Here is a 23,325-nt window from a genome sequence, read left to right on the forward strand (position 1 = left end):
AATGAAAAAAGTAATCACTCATAATTCCGACTTTCTGTGTATCCAAGTAAAACCTGATCTATAGTGGTGTCACTTGACACAAAACATTCCAGACCCTACTTCTCAGATAGCCCACTTACGCCTAACCGGTCAGGTTTGGGAAAGAGAGGAGCTGCGCCTGCGCAGTAGCGCAGCACTGCCCGCCCACCCAAGGGCCCCGCCCAGACTGCAAGTGGGCGGGGATAAGGCGGCCGGGCTCCGGAAGCTGCAGCAGCCTGCCCCACTGACGTGTCGGGGCCGCGAGACGCGTCGCGAAAAGTCGCGGTGGAACTTACCTGCGGTGTATAGATCTGGCGCTTTACGCTGCCAGACACTGCTGAGCTGGGAGATGTCGGCTGCAGGCCGGACGGAGCCCTTGGGTCCTCCCAGCAGCTTTGCGAAGCGGCTTCTGGTGACCGGGGGTGCTGGTTTCATGTAGGTAACGGCGCCGCTGGCCGAGTAGTGGCTCCCCCAAAACCCCAACCTTTTCCTGCGCCTCTGCTTGCTCTTGGCATCTTGGAACCAGCTTGGGGGGTCTGATATGGGGAGGGTCTTAACGCACGAACAGGATCAGCCTACCTACTTTCTTCCCCCTCTCCCCGCCTGCGAAGACTTGGTTCCTTTGAAACTGCGATTTTATTTAAGATGCCTCCCAACCAAAGCCAAAGTACTGTGGTGCTATCTGCCCTCTTACCTGGCCGGGATGCACCCGACACTCTTCTGAGTGCCCCCACATTGCAGTAGGCTTCTCACCAACTGCCCCAGCCTCCAGCCCTCCCCCTCCGTACACAGGCCTTGTACATATAAGCGCCAAGAAACGATTTTTGAATTACAGTAAAGCATTCATTTATTTAACGGCCTTTAAAAAAAAAACACTCTTTTGAGGCTTTGACCTGGACGAGATGTGTAATGCCTCTTTCCCTTTCACACCCACACGCAATCAGTGAGTCCTCTTCCAGGGCTTCCGAAGCGAACACTTCTCGCCCCTCCCCCCTCCTATCCTAGTCCACGTTACTGTCTTCTGCCTAGATTACTACTGTAGCTTCCTGATTGGTCATACTGCTTCCCCTCTTGTTCCCTAAAAGTCTGTTCTTCACACAGAAGTCAGTGTTTAAGTAAATAAGTGCATAAAGTTTTACCCCAGTGGTTCCTGTCACACTTAGAATAAAATCCAAACTCTTTAGCATATCTAGAAGACTCAGGGGTCCAGGCCCTACTTTTCCAACCTGATCTGCCATTCTGCCTCTTTGCTTTTCTGTACCTGCCACACTTAACCTTTTTGGAGTTCCTGGAACACATGAGGCCCATTCTTCCTGTCTTGAGGCCTTTGCACTTGCATCACTCAATTCAGATGGTTACTTAGCTATCTATCACCTCCTGGGACAGGCACTCCCTGGCCATCCTATCTAAGATAGCCCCTTTCCCAACTAACACACTAATCATTACCCGAAGTTATATTGTGTATTAGAGTTTACTTGCTTACTGCCTGCATCCCCGCTCTAGAATGTAAACTGGATGAGGGCAGAGACTGTTGTTCACTCAGCATCTGTAAGAATGCCTGGCTTATTTTACAGAGGTCTTCAGTAGTTATTGAATGGCTGAATGCACAGGTACCAACAGGAAGCTCCCAGTGTCTAGTGGAAGAGGAACATGGGTATCACCTCCCCCATTAGCACATTAAATCACCTCTTCAGATCTGACAGTAACTTGGAGGAGGGTACCAGGCAGGCGGGATTTACTTAATAAGAGGAGGGGCATGAGGGGCGCCTGGGTGGCACTGTGGTTAAGCGCCTGCCTTCAGCTCAGGGCGTGATCCCGGCGTTATGGAATCGGACCCCACATCAGGCTCCTCCGCTATGAGCCTGCTTCTTCCTCTCCCGCTCCCCCTGCTTGTGTTCCCTCTCTCGCTGGCTGTCTCTATCTCTGTCAAATAAATAAATAAAATCTTAAAAAAAAAAAAAACTTAAAAAAAAAAAAAAGAAGAGGGGCATGAGCATAAAAGGGTGGTACTTGTGTGAGAGTGCTGGTCCCAGAAGGGCAAGTTCTAGAAAATGCTGTGAAAGGGCCATCAAGTACAAACTCTGAGTTCATAATTTCATCAAGGGCTGCCCTTGGTCCTGGGAGCCCAATGTTTTGGCATCTATGAGAAAATCTAGTGGATCATCGCACTGAGAGATGTCTCTGGTTCCACTTAAGGGTCCTCGGAAACCCAGGAGCCACTATGGCTTTCTAACTCAGGATGGCCTCAGCCATTATAAGCCTTGGAAACCTAGGTTTAATCTAGAACCTCCCTGAGGATTCTAGTTTACACCACCAAATTCTTGTACCAAGAGATAGCAATTGCAGTAAGGTTACTGTGAACATAGACAACTCCTATGCTCATACTAACTTAAGTTTTGCATGGTTCTACCTACAGTCTCTTAAAAGGTACGTTATAGTTTCAGTCTATTTGTACTGACCATCATCCATCGTATTGATCATCCTGCTTCACTCCCGCACTCAAAGCACATGGACAAAATCATTTGGTTAAACTATTTTTTTCCTTATACCCAGGACCAGTAAATTATCTTTTCTCCACAGTGCAAAGGGATATCGATATATCAATACCAATTATTGATACTGTTGAGAAAGTTAGTGAAAAGTGGGGGGGGGTAGTTAGGTTATTTTTGTTAGTTTGCAGAAACTTAAAGGTATCTTTGTAGTTAGGTTATTTTTGTTAGTTTGCAGAAACTTAAAGGTATCTTTGAATAGTTTCCTAATACTCGATGGGTTAAGGTAACATTTAGGAAATGTTAAGAATTTAGGGAAATCTAATGATGTACTGTATGGTCACTAACATATCATAATAATAATAAAAAAAGAAATTAGGGAAAATGTTTAATTTTTTACTAACAAAATATACTTTTTTCTTAAAGCGCATCACATGTGATTGTCTCTTTAGTAGAAGATTATCCAAACTATATGATCATAAATCTAGACAAGGTGAGTTTTATAAAAATGAGCTTCGTGCACTGACACTTAACGTACATTTTTTTAAAGCGTTAGAATCTTATCACGTTGATATTTTAGTTTTTTATTTAGTCATTTTAGCAACTTAGGGGACTACATTGTCATGTGATCATGCTGTAATTAATCTTAGTCTTTTTAAAGTTTTTCATTATGATAGCCCATAAAGTAAAGATTTTAAGTGCAGTATTTTTACCAAAAGAAAATCTTCAACCCTAAGTTCAATATTTAGTGTAATCTTGTCATTATTAACCTTTTTTGGAGTTGGGATAGTCTGATTATTTGATTTGATTATTTGATTATTTGATTTTATAACTGCCACCTCCTGGAAAATTACATATTTATTTCTTAAATTAAACTCATTTAGTTTTGAGGATTTTTCTGTAATAATTGAGGTCTCCCTGGAGAGTCTGAAAGCCATGATTGGTAATCACTGGATTTTTGACTTTAAACACAAGATGCAATTGGTTAGCTTAATCTCATAAAACATAATAGTAAAAGTCTATGGACAGAATAATCTGTAGGTCTTATCAATTTTTGCCTGCCTTACTATTAGGGACAGTAATTTTCCCCCTTTGTACAGGGATTTACAAACAATTCAGGAAACAGTGTAGTGAGTTATAATATGCATAACACAGGTGTGATTGTTTTCAAGTACTAATTCTTTTGCAGTAAGAAATGGTAAGCTCTTTTGGTGGCTGGGGGCAAATCTGGGCAGGAAAAATTTTTAAAGGTGGGGTTTCTAAAAAGTAATTTTTTTGTATTTTGAAAAGATAACAAAATTACATGGGTTTGTTTTTTACTTTTTAAGATATCAGAGACTTCTTCTAAAAGCAAAGAGCAAACACTTTAAGAAGACGTTTTCGTATTATGATCAGAACACCTGCAGTCTTTACAATAAGTTGATATTTTACAGGAGAAACTATTATCACTTTTTGTGTTGTTTCTCTCCCTCCCCCTCACTTACTTTAAGCTGGATTACTGTGCAAGCTTGAAGAATCTTGAAACCATTTCTAACAAACAAAACTACAAATTTATACAGGTATGAAAATTTTCTTATACTTATGTAATTATTATGCTGTGCCTCTTTATCCATTCAGACATTCTATCTTTCTACTTCGCATGCTTGTGTAATGTGGTCTTGGAAAGCACGCTTATTAAAGACCTTTTAATTTCCAGAAGTACCATGTGCTATAGAAAATACTGCTTTTAGATTAATACCACTCTAAAGCTGCGTGCGACTTTTGGTGCCTTGGCAGATCTATGGGTAGGTGGTTGAACTTACATGATTTATGATTTTTCGGTCCTCACTGGCCTTATTAATGAGGCCTTGCTGGGATTTAAAGAGACTGGTATAAAGGGGCAGGCAACAGCCAAAAAGCCCACCATACAGCCCATGGGATAATCTTCTGTGAAGGTCGATTGATTGGCTCTGGAAGGCTGATTCTTACTAGGTACTCTTAGTACCAAGAGTCCAAACTATAAACCAGAGAGCCAGGTCCTTGCAAAGGGAAATTTTAATGTCAAATGAAACTATTTAACTCATGATTTATGTTTTTTTTTTAATTACTTATAAACTCTCTTTTTCACCACAGATTATAAAGAATATACTGAGCAAACATTTTGTAATTCTACTCTCCTATATGAAAGTGTTTCTTTCAGTCAGCAAAGAATTGTTGAGAATACATATTTTTAGAAGAATTAAATGTGCATATAACATCAAAAGTACTCATAAGTTCACTTAGTTGTGGTGAAACACATTTTTAAAATGTCATTGTAATTGTTACACTTACTTTAAATGTATTGCAATAATGGTTACCTCAAACTTTAAAAATATGTTTAAAAAGTTTCCTGTTAACAAGGTTGGCAAGAATGTTATGGGGAAAAGCTAGCATGGTTCTTAGTCATAGTTGGTGTTTGATAAAATACTGCTTTAGACACATATTTGCAAAAAAGTATTTTGAATTGAATATCTTATATCCTAGGATGCTGGAGAAATACATCATTGCTATACTTACTTCACTCCTTGGTTGGATTTTCAAGATATTTTCTATTAAAGCAGGGTGGTAGTGGGGGGATTAATTTTTTTCTTATCATTTTTTTGGTTCATGTAGTAAAATGGTTATACCCATGGGAGTGCTGAATGAAACTTCGCTTTTTCCTGTTTGCTTTTTCATATAGGGTGACATATGTAACTCTCACTTTGTGAAACTGCTTTTTGAAACAGAAAAAATAGATATAGTACTACATTTTGCTGCACAAACACATGTAGGTAAGCATTGTTTTATGTTACAGTTACGATGGGCACATTTTTTTCCCAGTGACTAATTAGCCTAAATCAAAGTCCAGTATTGAAGTCAAACAAGTAGGGACTTAATATGTCTTTGAAAGAGCACATGCCATGCCCTACCAGGAATACTGGGTGCTTTTCCAGTCACTTTTATTAATATAGGTTGAAATATAACCTTGAATGCTATCTTAAAACTTTGAGTTCAACTAAATTCAGTATAGTGATTACTTCTGGGGAAATGGGCCTTCAATTGTATTTTTAATTTTTTTTTTTTAAAGCTGGGTGGTGGATACGCAGTTGAACATTATATTATTATCCATACTCTTTTGTGCAGTCTGAGATATCTTCTCCTTGTCTGCCATTTTATATTGTGCAATATACCATACGTACATTCAGAAGTAAAGCTAAATGAATAATGATGATGTGAATACCCATATAGCCATCACCTAAACAAAAGATAGAATATTGCTGAATCCTCATTAGTAGTTACTACTATTACTGCCTTCTTACCTGATTTTACAATTATAATTTCCCTTGGTCTTCTGCACGGTATATTTAGGAGATTATTCCATAACAGAATATAGAGATATTCCTCATTCCTTTTCCTTATTGTAACTGAGGCTGAGCTTCTTAAGCTTAAGGACCTTTGTGTTTCTTGTCTAAACTATTAGTTTATGTCTCCTATCCAAAAGGGTTGTTCCTTTTTATTTTTTATAACTTCTTTATAGATTGAACATATTAGCCCTTTGTTTCTGATAAGTTCAGATATTCATCCCAGTTTGTCATTTATCTTCTTACTTTGTTTATAGATTTTCTGGTTGTTTGTTTTTTCTATGCAAGAGCTTTTACATAGTCAAACTGATCAGTTTTTTTTTCATTTTGCTTCTGGGTTGTGAGCTATTTTTAGTAAAGTTCTCCTCATTCCCAGATTGTAGAGGACCTATTCTTCAAAGTAAATTTATTTTAAAAATAATTTATCCAGCATTTATTGTGTTTTCAGCAATAACAGATTGATCTGAAAAGCCTCGCCATTTATTAGTAGAATCTAGAAGTTTCAAGTTTTAAATTTAAGAACATTTTAAATTTAGATGTATCATTTTTTTTCTTTTTAGAATAAAAAAAGTGTTTCCTGCAAATTTAGCGCTGATAGTTTTCTAGGTTAAGAATTTACATGTACTTTATAATTTAGGCTTAAAGCAATCATAAATAGGAATGTGTTGGGGCGCCTGGGTGGCACAGCGGTTAAGCGTCTGCCTTCGGCTCAGGGCGTGATCCCGGCGTTATGGGATCGAGCCCCACATCAGGCTCCTCTGCTGTGAGCCTGCTTCTTCCTCTCCCACTCCCCCTGCTTGTGTTCCCTCTCTCTTTGGCTATCTCTGTCTCTGTCAAATAAATAAATAAAATCTTTAAAAAAATAAAAAAAAAAATAAATAGGAATGTGTTTTGTTATTTTTTTAAACTGTTGAAGTTGTGGTGAATGAAGAAAAGTGAGTAGAGCTTTCCTTAAACCTGAGTCTGCTGGTGGGTATTTGTGTCCCTTGGGTGAAATTGTTCTAGCTTTTTCTCTTTTCTTTAGATCTTTCATTTGTCCGTGCCTTTGAGTTTACGTATGTTAATGTCTATGGCACTCATGTTTTGGTAAGTGCTGCTCATGAGGCCGGAGTGGAGAAGTTCATTTACGTGAGCACAGATGAAGTGTACGGAGGCAGTCTAGATAAGGTAAGCTTCGAAATGGTAGGTTTCACCTGCTGACCATGGACCACAATGCAAATCTGTCTTACTAAAACCTCTTGTGGGCTTTTTTCACCCCCTCGTTATACACACTGTGGGACTCTCCAAAATGTTTTTCCTTTGTGTCTTCTGTTCAAATCAAAGAATGCCACCCCAAATGGCAACAACCACCTAGTCTCAGTACAGATTTATATGTAATTTGACTGACAATATTTTGCAAGAGAGCAGCACCTCCCGCCTTTCTGTCCCAGTACATACGTGACAAATGTCACTCCCGTGGGCCGGGTATAGGTAAATAGGCTGCAGTCTACGGCCTGCTCACCTTTCTCTCCCACTCGGAAACACTGGAATGTCAAGGAGTGAATGTGAAGTTATTGTAGAAGCTGGAAGCTATTCTTTTTTAATCATTCGTACCTAGTGTACTTTTTATGCAAAAGATGTCTCCATTCTCATCTGTATTTTTCATCGTCACTGTTTCCAACGAGTGACCACATTCTGTTTTATATTTTTACCAAAACATATACGTGGTGAAAAAAAAAATCAAGCAGTTTGAAAAAGCTTATAATGAAAAAAAGCAGACCCTGACCACATCTCCTTAATATCCAGTCCCACCTGTGAGACGCAGTTATTCTCAGTTCTCATTGCAATGTGTATGAGGTGAACTTCTTTCTTCCTGTACCTTTGTCACCCTACATCAGATCTGACACAGTAGCTAGAATGATTTTTAAAGTATAAGTCAGATTATGGCATTACTCTGCTCAAAACCTGTTCATATTGTTACACTGGCCTTCAGGGTCCTACATGTTCTGGCCTCCCTCTGGCTCTCCGGCCTCATCTCCCATTTCTCTTCTCTCACACCAACCTCCCTGCAGTTCCTTTGGACACAATTCTGTCCCAGGACCTTTGTACTTGCTGTTCTCTCTGCCTGCCTTATAGGGTTATTGTGAATGCTACTATATAAAAAATGCTTAGAAAAATGCCAGGGACATAGTTGGAGTTCAATGAATGTGTTTTAACGTGTAGTAATTAACATTTCAAGTTTTTAATATGTTTTCTGATTTTTCTACTTAGATATTATGCATAATACGTATTTTTTAATGCATCTTTTTAAAATAAGGAATTTGACGAATCTTCACCCAAACAACCTACAAATCCTTATGCATCATCTAAAGCAGCTGCTGAGTGTTTTGTACAGTCATACTGGGAACGATATAAAGTAAGAACCAATTTCAGAAACTCTTGAATTATTTTTCTTTTGACTTAGGTGATAAAACTCCAAGTTTGCATTAGCTGCATTCCATTTTTAGACTCAAAGACCTAGATTGAGGAGTTTATATATTAAGGAGTTTAAAATACTTATTTCCTATATTGTGTGGACAAAGCAGGACCTACTTCTTGTTCAGTTCACCACTTAAAGGAATAATTTGTATATATGTTTTCCAACTTCAGTGGTACATGGAGTATTTTAGCTGTAGGGAAAAGCCCTGTTGGAATATCCTGATTCTCAGAATCCTCCGGGTGGAAGAAGACAGAGGGGGGCAGATTCCGTGGCCTGCCACATGGTCCTCTCTACATGATTCCCCTCTTGGCTCCTCATGAGTGGGAGTTGACATTTTCTTGCCTTTTGTGTTTCATAGCATCGAGCCTTTTCCCTTTCGTGGTAGCTCTTTTTATTTGTAAGGGTTGGTGCATCAGAGAAAGACAACGTGAAGTTTCACATCTAACCAAGCCTAAGGTCTGAGACACAGTCTCTGAAATCATCAGGTAGAAATTCCCTTAATTTTCCGCTGTCAAACCTAACTAACCTTCCCCCATCTGTATTCATCCTGCTCTTGTCCTAGGAAAGAAAATATGCCTCTTCTTTATATGAGCCTCTGCCTTTCCTTGAATCCTATCCTCCTCCATATTTTCAGGAACCTTACATTAGAAAAAAAATCCCTTCACTTCTGTGCTTAAGGCGTGTGGAGGTATTGAACTTCAAGTGCCCATCTTTTAGGACTGCTTATCTTTAAAAAATCATTACAATTGGACCTCTTATTATGTTAACACTGACTACTCTTTTAAGTTTCCAGCTGTCATCACGCGAAGCAGTAATGTTTACGGACCACATCAGTATCCAGAAAAGGTACATTTTACTTGTGAATCCATGGTGTGTTTCGGTGATTGTAGCTTCTCATTATTTAAGATAATCTGTCTTCAGTTATTTGTCTGGAATAATTTCTGCTATAATTACTGTATAGGCCACATGCAAATCTCATCAGGTTTAGAGTCTGAAGACCTGAGTTCAAGTCTCAACCTGACACCAGCTGGTGTGACCTTAGGCCCTTGGAGCATCATCTTTAAATTGGGGGATAATGAAAATACTCAGCAGGGATTTTGAAGGATCCAGTGAGATGATAATGTGGAAATGCCTGGTGCTGTTCATGATTCTGAAGTCCTGTAGAGCATTCCCATCGCTCCTGTCATGTTGCTGGAGACTCCTTCCTGGTTTGCAGTCTAGAAATTTGAGAGCTAGTTAGAGAGTCCTACAGGAAGCTTGTACAGAAATTTGTCTTCCTGTCAGCTGGCTCACTGTTCCCCAGCTCCTCTTTATTGTTGCTGGCTGGAACATCTTCAGAAAGTAGTACAAGTAAGTGAATAAAGAAATGTAGTTAAAAGGCTGAACCAGCTGTGCAGTTGGGTCTGATCATTAAGCCTAATTTTAAGTAACCGTTGCCTTCTGTGCCTAAAAATGTGGAGACAGGGTTTTTCACCTTCCAGCCGGTTGCATTGATCTATTTGCCCGAAGAAAGGGGCCATGTCATGATCTGCTGGTCTTAATAGCTACTCTGCTTAATTTGGGGAGTATCTTTCAGAGGTGCATTATAAGTTTAATAATATATCTCACCCTGTTTAACATAACTTTTCTTTTAATTCAATGGCACTGGAATTTACTTTTCATTAATTTCACAAGCACTGATCGGGTAGGTGCTATATGCAAAGCAATAAGTAGGATATGATTGCTGCCCTTAGGAAATCAAAGGTGAGCCTTTATGATGAGACCAAACTGTCCCTGAGGACTGTTCCTGAATTTTGCACCATTTGTATCATTTTGTCTTTATGTTCGTCCAGCAGATAGCTTGTTTTCGTGAAGTAGGAAGCTATCTTAGAGTTCTTTCACTTACCAAAATTACAGTGGCTTTTTTCTTGAACTGATAAGAATTAGAATTTATATACATATTTCTTAATAATCATAATCTTTTAATCTTATGATGAGTTAGATTCATATTAATGAGTGAATTTCCAATGTCTGAAATGATATTTAAATATTCTTTTAGGTTATTCCAAAATTTATATCTTTACTACAACACAACAGGAAATGGTATGTTATTATTTACCTTTGTTCCCCTATGTTTTTCTTTATGCAGATAGTATTTGATGACAGCATGTCTTGAAAATCATAAAGTCTGAAGAGTTGAAGGCCAGAGAATTGAATATTTCAACAAATTTATGAATTCCCTCTATAATCAATGTGATGGTTCTTTAAATAATTACAATCTGTAACTCATCTTTATACTTTACTTAGATAATTTGAATTTTTTTTATAATTTCAGTTCTTAAATAACGTATCCTAGAACTTTGAATTATAGCATTAAGGCCTAACATCTATCTTTATATAATTTTACTTTTCCAAAGGACTTATTTAACTCACAGAGCTATACCTATTTCTTCAAAATGCACTTAAAGTAGAAAATTGATGAATAACTTATTTCTCAGGGGTCATTTATATGCTTGTTACCTCCCTACTGAGTGCTGTAGGAGGTTCGGTGGTCATTTAAAAATTAGGGATAAAATTTAGAAAAGTCATGAGAATTTGTGTTTTCAGTAAAAGATTTCTAGGCTCTCCATGGGAATTGGCTTCTCTGGGATTGTACCCAGTCATTGTGTTACCCTGGTTTGGGAGAGCTTACATTTTATGCTTTATGATTCTCTTTCATTTAATCTTTTTAGCTGCATTCATGGATCAGGGCTTCAAACAAGAAATTTCCTTTATGCTACTGATGTAGTAGAAGCATTTCTCACTGTCCTCAAGAAGGGGAAACCAGGTGAAATTTATAACATCGGAACCAATTTTGAAATGTCAGTTCTCCAGCTTGCCAAAGAACTAATACAGCTGGTATGTATATATTGCAAAAGGGTAATGTTTTCAAAATTGTCACTAAATTAGTGGCAGTAATCATTCATTCAGTCAAAATCAGCAATTTACAATTTACTCAATTGGAAAGTGAATGAGTAGAAAAATGAAAAGTACACAAAGATATATCATTGGGTGTTTTATCACTCATTTATAACAGCTTTTCAGGAAAATAAAAATCCTAACACATTAAATGTAGATATTTATTATAATAAATACTTCAATGTCAGAAATACAAAACTGTGTGTGCTAGTCTTAGGGATTGATGATATATAAGTAATTATAGTTAGGAGTGTATGTATGTATTAGTGAACATCAGTTCTCAGTCTCAGGATTCAGTAGAAAGGGAGACTTGGTGTAGGGAAATATTTTTCCTTTGCACAGCTGTCAGAATACTCTGTACTCCAAACATGTGGGTTTTCCATACCAAGAAATTCTGAGAGGCGAGTTGGGTGGCCTATCATTTAACTCAATTTTGACATTATCTGCCTGGAGATGGCTTCAGACCCCAAAGGCTAAGGGCTCAGTCCTATAAGACTGTCCCCTGCTTTACGTGCCAGCCACAACCCTGGTTGTCCCCTGTGCTTCTGACCAACTGGCAATATAGCAGAGGTACTTAGCCGGAGCGACTCACGGAAGTCAGAAAAACAGTTTATTTTCTAGATGACTGGCTCATTGCAAAGGATAGAACTCAGGAACAGCCAGATGGCGGAGATGCCTGGGGCAAGGTATGAGAAAGGAGCGTGGATTGACCACGTACTCTCTGGGCCCACCACCCTCCCAGCACCGCCATGTTTTTAGCACCTCAGATGTTCTCTAAACCTTGTTGTTTTGTTTTTTTATGGAGACTTCATTAAGTAGGCATGATTGGTTAAATCATTGACCACTGGCTATGAATTCAACCTCCAGCCCTCTAAGGACAGGGTTGGTTCCCTTGGCAACCAGCCCCCTTCCTTAGGAGCATTCCAAAATTCTCTCATTAACGTAAACTCTGGCATCCTTAGAAGGGGCTTGTTATGAGTAGCAAAAAACACTCTTATCTCTCATCACTTAGGAAATTCCAAGGGTTTTAGGAACTTGGATAAAGAACAAATATATACTTCTTATTATAAATACAATATCAGGGGCGCCTGGGTGGCACAGCGGTTGGGCGTCTGCCTTCGGCTCAGGGCGTGATCCCGGCGTTATGGGATCGAGCCCCACATCAGGCTCCTCCTCTATGAGCCTGCTTCTTCCTCTCCCACTCCCCCTGCTTGTGTTCCCTCTCTCGCTGGCTGCTTCTATCTCTGTCAAATAAATAAATAAAATCTTTTTAAAAATAAATAAATAAATACAATATCACACTGAATAATAACCAAGAGTCAAAAAACTCATTTTCTCCCTTAGTTTATGCCATGTGCATTCTTTGTGAGCTTCGGGTAGAATGTGCGTTATAAAGTACGGAAAGTGTTAATAAAACGCTCTCATTTTAGCTGTCTCCCCCCACTTTGAAGGGGTTATTTTTCTTTTTTTCTTCTTTTTTAAAGATTTATTTCTTTATTTTAAAGAAAGAGAGTGTGCGCACAAACGAGAGGAGGGGTAAAGGGAGGGGGGAGAGAATCTTCAAGCAGACTCCGTGGGACTCAACCTCATGACCCTAAGATCATGACCTGAGCTGAAATCAAGAGTTAATCGAGTGCCTCACCCAGGCTCCCTGAAGGAGATGTTTTTCTTGTCTTTTTAATCAGCTATTGAATACCTTTGTTATTTTCTGGTCTTATTCTATCATTTTGACTCAAAAGCCTTCTCCATTTTGACAGATCAAAGAGACCAGTTCAGAGTCCGAAATGGAAAACTGGGTGGATTATGTTAATGATAGGTGAGTAACAAGTTAAAAGGTTGGGGAAAGGTTGTGAAAGCTCAGATACTTTTATCATTCTAAAATATGTGGACTTAACCAGAAACTACTATTATTGCTCTTGAGTTTTTCGCTAAAGTATTTTTTCCTAATCATGTGTCGAAAGAATAAAGTGTAACATTATTGCTTACTAGCTGTGTGACTTAAAGAAAGTTACTGACCTTTTCCAAGTCTGAGGTCTTCTCGAGTGTGAAATAGGGATAATAATGTCTCATTAACAGAGGTATTTTAAGATTTTATTATAATGTATATAAAGTGCCTAACCCAGGATGTGGAACATAAGATCCCTAATACATTTATGTGAATTTATTTATTCATTCATCACACGGTTAGGTATGAGGCACTGCATTCATACCCAGGTCGTGGCCGAAAGCAGAAAAGGATGAGCCACGGAGAGGGTTAGGCATCTGGGATTACAGATGATATGTTTTTAAATGTGTACTTTATTTTACAAATTTTCTATAATAAGTGTGTCATCGGAGAATTTTTTAAGAAAAAATTTGAATTATGGTAAAGATTCATGGACACACATTAGATCTCTTAGTATTAAATTTGTATATATATATCCACAATGTCATTTTAAATCTGTTCTGTTTTCCAAGACCTACTAATGACATGAGATATCCAATGAAGTCAGAAAAAATACATGGTTTAGGATGGAGACCCAAAGTGCCTTGGAAAGAAGGAATAAAGAAAACAAGTATGTTATGCATTGATCTTTTCGGGGCCGGGGGAGGAGATTCAGAAAAATTGAAAGGGAACATAATTTACTTTTAGAACACTATAAATTCAGTAGAATGTCGTGATGAAGCATTTTCACTTTTTAAATTGTTACATTTCATATGTTTCTAGCGACAGTAACATATCTCCTAAGCATCTTGATTTTCACACACTGACTTCTGCTTAGGCTTCCTGTGTCTTATCAGCGTTTGTCAGAAACCTAGTTCATTGATTCTCAGATGCAGACTTTTCACTTTTTTCACATCCTTTACAGGTGTGAGTTTTAACGTCACAAGTGTCTTATTATTGCATCTTTCTTACTCCCTTGGTAATACGTTAAATAACGGTCAGTGGCATCTTGGATTTGATGAGCAATTGACAGTTGCAGTCTTTGAGTGTCTTAAGTCTTTTTATATTGAAACAAACAAAATTTAGTATGTGCAGAAATAGCCATTAAAATGAGTGTATACAAAATCTGTATATATATGTTAAAGTTCAGTGTAAAAATGTATTCATGAGAAAAGATGAACTCACATGTAGAAAAGAAGTGTTCATTTAGAGCTTGACACAGAGTCCTTGTGTTGAATTTTTAAAAGCAAATTTTAAAGATAATTTCTCATTTTTTAACTAAAAAAACTTTGCTGATAGTATAGCCTCATAAACTAATTTTACATATGACCGGAAGGAAGACCACACCATCTCATTATGCCTGTAATGCAGTGTTGTTGCATTTACATGAACAAAACATTGCATTTTTTTCTGTAACTTTAAAACCAGTGCAAATGACTTATCTCTCTCCCTGGATTTCTTAAAATCAGAATGTCTTAAACACTTAAGACTGGCAAATTCAGTATTGAAGGACTTCTGAAGTTAAAAAGAAAACAATAATGGATTTTTAAATCTAAGTGTTCAGGTATTGAAACATCTTGTGATTAATAACATTGGTTAGTTCAGAATCAAATTGTTTTCTTCATGAGGCATCCCTTTGGCAAGAGTGATTCTTACTTAAATTAAAAATCTAAGTAAAATCAGCTGAGCAGCTGATGGGTAGGATTTTTCTTACTTAGCAGGAACTCAGTAAATGTTGGTTAACTGGTGTTCAGTGTTTTATTTTTTTATTTTTGTCTTTTGGTTTTTTCCTATCAGTTGACTGGTACAGAGAGAATTTTCACAACTGGAAGAATGCAGAAAAGGCATTAGAACCCTTTCCAGTACAACCACCATTTGTACAATAAGGACAATTTTCAGAAAAGGAAGAAAATTATCCTACCTCGACAAGCGATATGAAATCAAGTGACCAGATGAAGTGTCCTCTTCATATGGAATTAGATTCATGACTTTTTGCATAAAATTCAAATGCAGAATGCCTTTAAAATAGTTTCAGTATTGCCATAGGATTTAAATATTAAGATTCAAGTTAGGAACCAGTAGGCCTAGAAAGACCTCTCCATGGGAGGGGGCCAGGAAGGAGGACTCTCATGGTTCCGGGAACCAGGATGGGGAACAGCCCTGCACAGATGACAGCCTTGGCTGGCACTGAACTCAGCTTCCCAGCCTTTCCTCCTGCCCAGAAAGTCTCAAGTTTTCATTTTTAGGCAATATAGGATGAGCCGTATACTGTCATTCATCTTTTTTTAAAGATCTGATGTGCTATAATTGTTTTAAAATGGGAACAATGGGAGCATATTTAGCACTTTTTAACTTTTGATAATTTTGTAAAATTAAGTTAAATGTCTTTTAAAAGGATGTAGTTTTTATATTTTCAAAATCAGTTGTTGAAGTTATACATAAGTAACTGCATAGGAGAAATTTTATCATGTTTTTACTGTTTAAAATGATTTTATTTATAAAATTATCAATATTTTAATGTATTTAATGTAGAATGTGGCTTTATTTTTAGTAAGGTATGTTTTTATTTTGCTGTAGAAAAACTTTTATACTACTTGATTAAATATTTTTAATTCCTCTGTCTATTAAAGACTTTAAGATGACTCGAAAAAGCAACTGACTGGATATTGCATTGAGAAAGGGAAAGGAGTCCAAGACTGTGCCCAGCTTTCTGGCTTCAGTGCACGAGTGATGGCTGGTATCCTCTGCAGAGTGGGTAGCAAGGCCATTAACTTGGAAGTGGTCAAAGGAAGGGGATAAGAGTGGAGTCAGGGCCTTGAGGAGGTGGAGATCGAGAAAAGAATAAGCAGATCCAAAGTCAGTTAAGAGGATTTGCCAAACAGGAGTGAAACACAAACTGAAGTTGAACATTGTAGTTCCAGAATTCTGAGCTAGGTAAAAATAGATTGACCCATAGGTGGGCATAGTCGGGGTCAGTGGGGGCAGAGGGAGTGGAGGGCTGAGAGTGAGAGCGAGTGAAGTGATGCCCACTGGCCCTAGCTGTGTAGGAGAGAAAGTGCTTCTTGGGGGTGGCCGGTAGCTAGAGGAAATGGAGAGGGGGACGGGCATAAGGGCGTGAAGGTGAGAGCTTGGAGAGGTTAGGAAGTTATAGGCAGAAAATGGGACCAACTGAGAGCAAATGGTCTTTGGTGAAGTTTGGTCATTGAGGGTGGATGACAAAATAAAAACACTTTTTCTGTGTCATTTGTTTTTGCACATACTTTTGTGTACACTTTTATTTCCAACTTCGATGTAGTGAATATAGCTTAACCTTTATCATTTATCTAGTCTCAGGAGATGACCTTGACAAGCATTAGGAACATATAATGAAAAATCAGTTTAAAAAAAACTTTATGCAAAAAGTGTAAAAAAAAAATGAATGTTCTACATCATATGTCATCAGAGAAGTATAAATTAAAACAAAAATTAGATACCTATTAAAATGGCCAGAATCTGGAACACTGACAACACCAGATGCTGAGAATGTGGAGCAACGGGAACTCTCATCCGTTGCTGGTGGGAATGCAAAAGGGTACAGCCACTTTGGAAGACAGTTTGGCAGTTTTCTTACAAAACTAAACATACCCTTACCATGTTATCCAGCAATTGCACCCCTTGGCACTTACCCAAAGGAGTTGAAACTTACGTCCACACAAAAACCTGCAGATATTAACTTTATTCATAGTTGTCCAAACTTGGAAGCAGCCAAGATGTCCTTCAGCAGGTGAATGGATAAATAAATTGGTGCATCCAAACTATATGAACTGTCAAGCCGTGAAAGGACCCAGAGGAAGCTTAACTGCCTATTACTAAGTGAATGAGCCAATCTGAAGGGAATGCGCGGGAAACAGATGCTCAGACGAACACCTGTGATGAGAGAAGAAGCAAGATTCGGCCGGATGATGGCGCTGGCTAAGGCTCTGCAGGCAGAAAGGGCAAATCCATATGGAAAACGTATCGTGAGAATAAGCCACTGGCCCTTTCAGGCTGGAAAGGGCTCGATGGAGTTATCTTGCCACCAAGTAACTGGTCATATTGGGGGCTCAGCTTTGTCTATTGCCAGCACGCTGGGTGTGCAGAAGAGGCAGCAGCTGGATTGGCCTTGGTGAGAGTCCGTGCTGGGGGCACCATCTCTACATCAATGGTGAGTCCATTCAGATGCCCACCGGGGCAGTTCCCAGGTAGTTGATGGTGAAGACTAGTTAAAGTCAAGTAACCAGCGCATTTTGTCTACCTGATAGTTCAGGGCCTCTTCCACGGTGGTTGCTTTCTAGTGGGCATGACCACGTGATGCGTGGATCTTCATACTCCCCAGCCACCCCCATGCAGCCCTCACACACCTCCAAGCTTGCTCCTTATCTCCAGTCCTTCTCCTTCCAAGTCCCCAAAGTGGCTAACCGGGCCATTCACCGCTGTCTATTTGTTCATATATTTCTCACCTCCGGTCACTTCTATACAAAGTGCAGGAGCAGGGGCACTGCTCAAAGCTCCATCCTTTGACAGATTTCTCCTTTGCCCATTTTTTTAAAGGCTACAAGCCAACTGGTCTATAACATTGGGGATTTTCTCCCCTTTCAGTAGGTTGTACAGGCCCTTCCACACGGCCACAGGTATAAGCTGAGAGAGGTAGAACCAAGGTGGTGACATGCGAGTCTAGCCTACCTGTTGCTGCAGCTCACTGGTGCCCTCTGATTGCACTCATTCTCAATCCCGGTGCTCCATTTTCATCTTACCATGGATTGCTACTCGGCCCACCTGACTTCATGGCTAGTTGGGTTCATGAGTTTCTCAGGGCTGCCGAAACAAAATACCACAGATGGCTTAAACCACAGAAATTGTTTTTCTCATACTTCTGGAGGCTGGGTGTCTGAGATCAAGTTGTTGGCAGGGTTGGTTCCTTTTGGAGCCTCTGTCCTTGGCTTATTGATAGCTGCCGTCTCCCTGTCTGCATGTGGTCATCTCTCTGTGATGCTCATGTCTGTGTCTAAATTCACTCTTCTGAGAAGGACACTGCTCACCCCAGTGTGATTAGGGTTGCATTGGATTAGCCCCAACCCTCCTCCCTCCAGACCTCATTTTAATTTAATTTTCTCTTTAAAAACCTATTCCAAATGCAGTCACATTCTGAGGTATAGAGGTTAGGACTCCAATACATGAATTGGGGGGGGGGGGTCAATTCAGTCCATAACAGTGAGTCCAAAAGAACCCAGCAAGTAATGGACGGTTCTAGAAACATGGTTACTTGGTGTCCTCTAGTCAAGCATTCTGTCTCCACCAGGGCCCAGTAACCTGCCAGGAGCTGTTTTCTTTTCTTTCTTTCTTTCTTTTTTTTTTTTTTAAGATTTTATTTATTTATTTATTTGACAGAGAGAGACAGCCAGCAAGAGAGGGAGCACAAGCTGGGGGAGTGGGAGAGGAAGAAGCAGGCTCCCAGCGGAGGAGACTGATGTGGGGCCCGATCCCAGAACGCCGGGATCACACCCTGAGCCAAAGGCAGAGGCTTAACGATTGAGCCACCCAGGCGCCCCAGGAGCTGTTTTCTAAAATCATAAAATTCTCCACTGTCATTGGAAAGATTCCCCCCAGAACCCTAGGTACTTGCATTGTGATTCTCCCGCTGGGGCTCCCCGTGCAATCTAGGCTGCATCTCTGTCTACAACTGACATCTCCTCTACCACAGGGCCCACCAGAGCACAGGGCCTGAGGGGCAGGGAAGCTTGCCCTCCAGCTTGGCCCTGCTGTAGGGCCCTTTCTCTGCTCCAGACAGCCTCTGTGTCACTCAGTTTATGGGCTGGAACATTATTCCTACATGGGGAAGCTGTTGCCTCCAGAATCCAAAGAGGCCCACCAGCCTCTGCGCTTCCCTCTCTGTGGAAGACGGTGCAAGGGGCAGCAATTGGATTTTCACTGCAGGACTCCTAAGAATTTACTGAAGGGGCAAATCCTGAATCTTCATGGGGTTTCTCTTCCACCTTCTAAGGCTGCATGTGAATTACCAAAGCCAGCTGTGTGCTAATCCCCCAGCTAAGTCCGCCTGATCGGCACGATGCCCTCAGTTGAATAGATCAATGGGACATCCTGCGGGATGCTGGGAAGACCCAAGTCTCTCCAGAGAGCACAACCAGTAACATAGCCCCCAGGGCAAAACCGGAAACTCACCCGGTTTCTGATTTTCTTTTATGATTGAGATAGAAAAGAGCACATTCAGCAGACCCATGGCTGGATGCCATGTTCCAGGGACTTTGTAATCTGCCCTAGCAACAGAGATGCCACATGGGCACGGCAGCTACCACGGGAGCCACTATTTGACTGAGCGGGCAGCTGCCAGCAGCCGCTCTCCCGAATCCAGCCAGCTAGGTGAACTGAATTAAATGGGAGACTTGATGGGGCCCCAGCCCTACGTCCTTGCAAACTTTCAGGGTAGTGCTCATCTTCCCAGGCTCCTCCAAGTTGTGAATTTTTTTTAAGGATTGTATTTATTTGGGAGAAAGAGAGAGAGAGCAAGTGGGAGGAGGGAGAGGGACAAGCAGACTCCGAGCTGAGCCCAGAGCCAGATATGGGGCTCCCATCCCACAACCCTGAGCCGAAATCAAGAGTTGGACGCTCAACCGACTGAGCCCTGTGGGCTTGGGGGCCCTGTGATTTTGTGTTTGATCGACCATCTCCGCTAGAGGAGGAGAGCAGGCTGTTTGGAAAAGCCTGGGCCCCTGACACTTGGGATAGGGATATCTGGGTGGATACCCGTAAAGATTTTGACTCTTTGAGGTTTTTTAACTACTAAGTTCGGTCTTAGGTTTTCTTCTGTTCTCCTATTTTAAGAAATAAGGCCCCACACTTCATTGTCCCTTGTTCGTTAACTGCCCTCCGCTTTTCTTCACCCGCTGTGTGGCATCCCCGTGACTCAGTAACAATGTTACCAGCAAATTCCATTGTCCTCATATGACCTGTTCCCTGAACTTTTCAAATGCCTGAATGGATTGCAAGTTTTGACATTTGGGTTGCCACCTTGTGCGAGGGACGACGTGCGCCCCGTGCCCCACCCAGGATGGCATTCTCCTCACCAGCCAGGCAGAGTTATCTGTCCCCAAGCCTAACTTACCACCTGCTTTGTTGCACCAACTCTCGGACCGTCTGAGTCAGTTGGATCCTCTGGGGAGTGGTGACTGAGACAGAGGTAAGGGTGCACGTGATGTATTGTGAGGAGGGGTAATGCTTATGAAAGATGCGCCAGGGAGGCTGCTTTTCTGGGTGGGAGGGATCCTCGGGCTGCAGTGCAGGTCTGACAGCTGGGAAAAGAAGGGGAGGGGAAGGGTGGGCAGGGAGAGCCTCAGCCCTCGAGGCAGATCTGCCCCAAAGCCAGCCAACTCCACAGGGAGCTCCAGAGCAAAGACGGTGCCAGGTGCCCCGCTGTGCTCTGTCGTGCGCTGGCAGCGGCTCTGAGAGAAGTGAGGTGGATCCTGGCGGCTCTGCACACAGAGGCTGTCCGCTGACCGCACTCTCGGCTGCTGGAGGGCAAGCTCCACCCTGAAGGGAAATCCAGGGGTGGGATGGCCATAGCCCCTGCTGGGCTGTCTGCCAAGGGGGCTTGGGGCTTATCAGCTCCCTGCACAGACTTCCCACCAAACCGCTTGCTTTTAGGCCAGTGCCTTACCCCCTCCCATCCCCTGTGCCCACCTTCCATGGCCCCTGGTGCGCTGGGGGCCTTTCGTGAGGCCTGCCAGCCCAACCTAGAGGTTCTGAGAAAACTTCCTGCAGGTGGCATTGGAGTTGTGTTGTGTCTTAAAGGATGAGCCAGTCAGTAGAGCAAACGGAGGAGGATCCCAGGCAGAAGGACCAGCCCCATGGAAGCACCAAACGATGAACGGTATTGTGTGTGCCTGGAACGGAGGTCCTCAGGGGTTCTCTAGCAAGGACATTCTCGAGACATGTCTCCGGTCCATTAGGGACATCAAAACTGTAACGCGATACCACTTCTTACCTTTTAGGATGGCTATAATTGTAAAAATCAGACAATAATAAATAAATAATAAATGTTATAAATAAATAAATAAATAAATAAATAAATAAATAAATAAATAAATATTGGTGCGGATGCAGAGAAATGGGAACCCTGGTGCGCTGCTGGTGGGAATGTTACAGGGGGCAGCCGCCGTGGAAAACAGTCTGGCAAGTCCTCGTCCTCAAAATGTTAGACATAGAGTTATAAGACCCAGCAATTCCACTTCTAGGTATGATGAGGGAACAGAAGGCAAGCTGAGGACAAAGCAGAAACTGACACCCCGCAACACCCCCCCCCCACCATGGGATGTATGTGACATTCCTCAGGCACTCCTGGCTGCCCTAAAGGACAAAGAAATAGTTAACCTATAGATACCACAATCCTGCAAGACTTAAGTCTCCCTCAGTTTGCAAATGTCTTAGCAGTTTACAAGAACCAAGCATTTCTACCAATAACCTACCTTCCGGAAGGAATGTAGATACAATTAAATGTCCTTATAATCTGCAGCCTCCAGGAAGTTCCCAACCATCTTAATGTTAACGCCTTGCTAGAGGGAAAAACAATCTTAACTTGACAATGGCAAGGCCTCCAGTATCTTGTGAATCTTCTTTAACATATGAAAGTATTTTCTCAACCTCCCTTTTTCCTTACCTCCCTATATGGTATATAATCAGCCACCCCTCACAACCCGGGGCAGCAGCTCTTTCTGCCCACGGGTCCTATCCACTTGCTTTAATAAACCACCAATTTTGCACCAAAGACGCCTCAAGAATTCTTTCTTGGTTGTCGGCTCCAGACTCCACCCCACTGAACCTCACCTATATTCCAAACCTCATCAGGTATATGCCTGAAAGAGTGGAAAGCAAGGGCTCAAACAGATCCTTGCACACCAACATTCATAGCGTTATCCACAGTAGCCAGAAGGTGGAAACAACCCAAACGACATCTCTAGATGAGTGGGTGAGTGAAGTGCGGTATACACAAATGAAGGAATGGTTGAATTCCACTTATACGACCTACCTCCAAATGGACAATTTCATAGACACAGAAAGTAAAATAGAGGTTTACAAGGAGCTAGGGGAAGGGGAGATGAGGATGTAATTGTTTGATTCCTCGGAGTTTCCGTGTGGAAGGTGAAGAAGTTCTGAGACTGCATGATAGTCACGGCTAGATGGCTACTCAACATTGTGAACGCATTTCATGCCATTGATTATACACTTAAAAGTCGTTAAGTAAACTTTATCTTGTGTATTTTGCCACAATAATAATTTTTTGAAAATGTATCCCCCAGACCAGCAGCATCTCTAGCACTTGTTAGAAATGCCAGTTCCTGGGCCCCACCCCAGACTTACAGAATCAGAAACTCTGGCTGGGCAAGGAAACAGTCAAAAAAACTAAGAGGCAGCCCACGGAATGGAGAATATATTTGCAAATGACACTACAGATAAAAGACTGGTATCCAAGATCTATAAAGAACTGCTCAAACTCAATACACGAGGAAAAAATAAACAAATCAAAAAATGGGCAAAAGATATGAACAGACACTTTTCCAATGAAGACATACAAATGGCTAACAGACACATGAAAAAATGTTCAAAATCATTAGCCCTCAGGGAAATTCAGATCAAAACCACACTGAGATACCACCTTACGCCAGTTAGAATGGCAAAAATAGACAAGGCAAGAAACAACAATTGTTGGAGAGGATGTGGAGAAAGGGGATCCCTCCTACATTGTTGGTGGCAATGCAAGTTGGTACAGCCACTCTGGAAAACAGTGTAGAGGTCCCTCCTTACTATTGAGCTACCCTATGACCCAGCCATTGCACTACTGGTGTTTACCCCAAAGATACAGATGTAGTGAAGAGAAGGGCCATATGCACCCCAATGTTCATAGCAGCATTGTCCACAATAGCTAAATCATGGAAGGAGCCGAGATGCCCTTCAACAGAGGACTGGATTAAGAAGTTGTGGTCCATATATACAATGGAATATTACTCAGCTATCAGAAAGAACGAATTCTCAGCATTTGCTGCAACATGGACGGCACTGGAGGAGATAATGCTAAGTGAAATAAGTCAAGCAGAGAAAGACAACTATCAT

General features: G+C 41.0%; 1 protein-coding gene across 1 annotated transcript; it reads left to right on the forward strand.

Moving 5' to 3' along the window:
- Positions 1–217: 217 nt before the first annotated feature.
- On the forward strand, positions 218–15,836 carry TGDS (TDP-glucose 4,6-dehydratase). Its single transcript, XM_026493468.4, has 12 exons — positions 218–453; positions 2,934–3,000; positions 3,998–4,066; positions 5,206–5,296; positions 6,891–7,033; positions 8,163–8,261; positions 9,111–9,170; positions 10,363–10,406; positions 11,036–11,201; positions 13,019–13,077; positions 13,719–13,816; positions 14,983–15,836. Exons 1-12 carry the CDS (start codon positions 368–370, stop codon positions 15,069–15,071), a joined length of 1,071 nt encoding a protein of 356 aa, XP_026349253.1. The 5' UTR covers positions 218–367; the 3' UTR covers positions 15,072–15,836.
- Positions 15,837–23,325: the final 7,489 nt, after the last annotated feature.

This window comes from Ursus arctos, unplaced genomic scaffold, assembly GCF_023065955.2.
Source record: "Ursus arctos isolate Adak ecotype North America unplaced genomic scaffold, UrsArc2.0 scaffold_10, whole genome shotgun sequence".
In the NCBI taxonomy this organism is placed as follows: domain Eukaryota; kingdom Metazoa; phylum Chordata; class Mammalia; order Carnivora; family Ursidae; genus Ursus; species Ursus arctos.

Coding starts and splice junctions, on each gene's coding strand:
- TGDS (XM_026493468.4), top strand. CDS start 368: ATGTCGGCTGCAGGCCGGACGGAGCCCTTGGGTCCTCCCAGCAGCTTT. Junction 3,001..3,997: donor TGATCATAAATCTAGACAAG/GTGAGTTTTATA, acceptor ACTTACTTTAAG/CTGGATTACTGTGCAAGCTT. Junction 4,067..5,205: donor AAAACTACAAATTTATACAG/GTATGAAAATTT, acceptor TTTTTCATATAG/GGTGACATATGTAACTCTCA.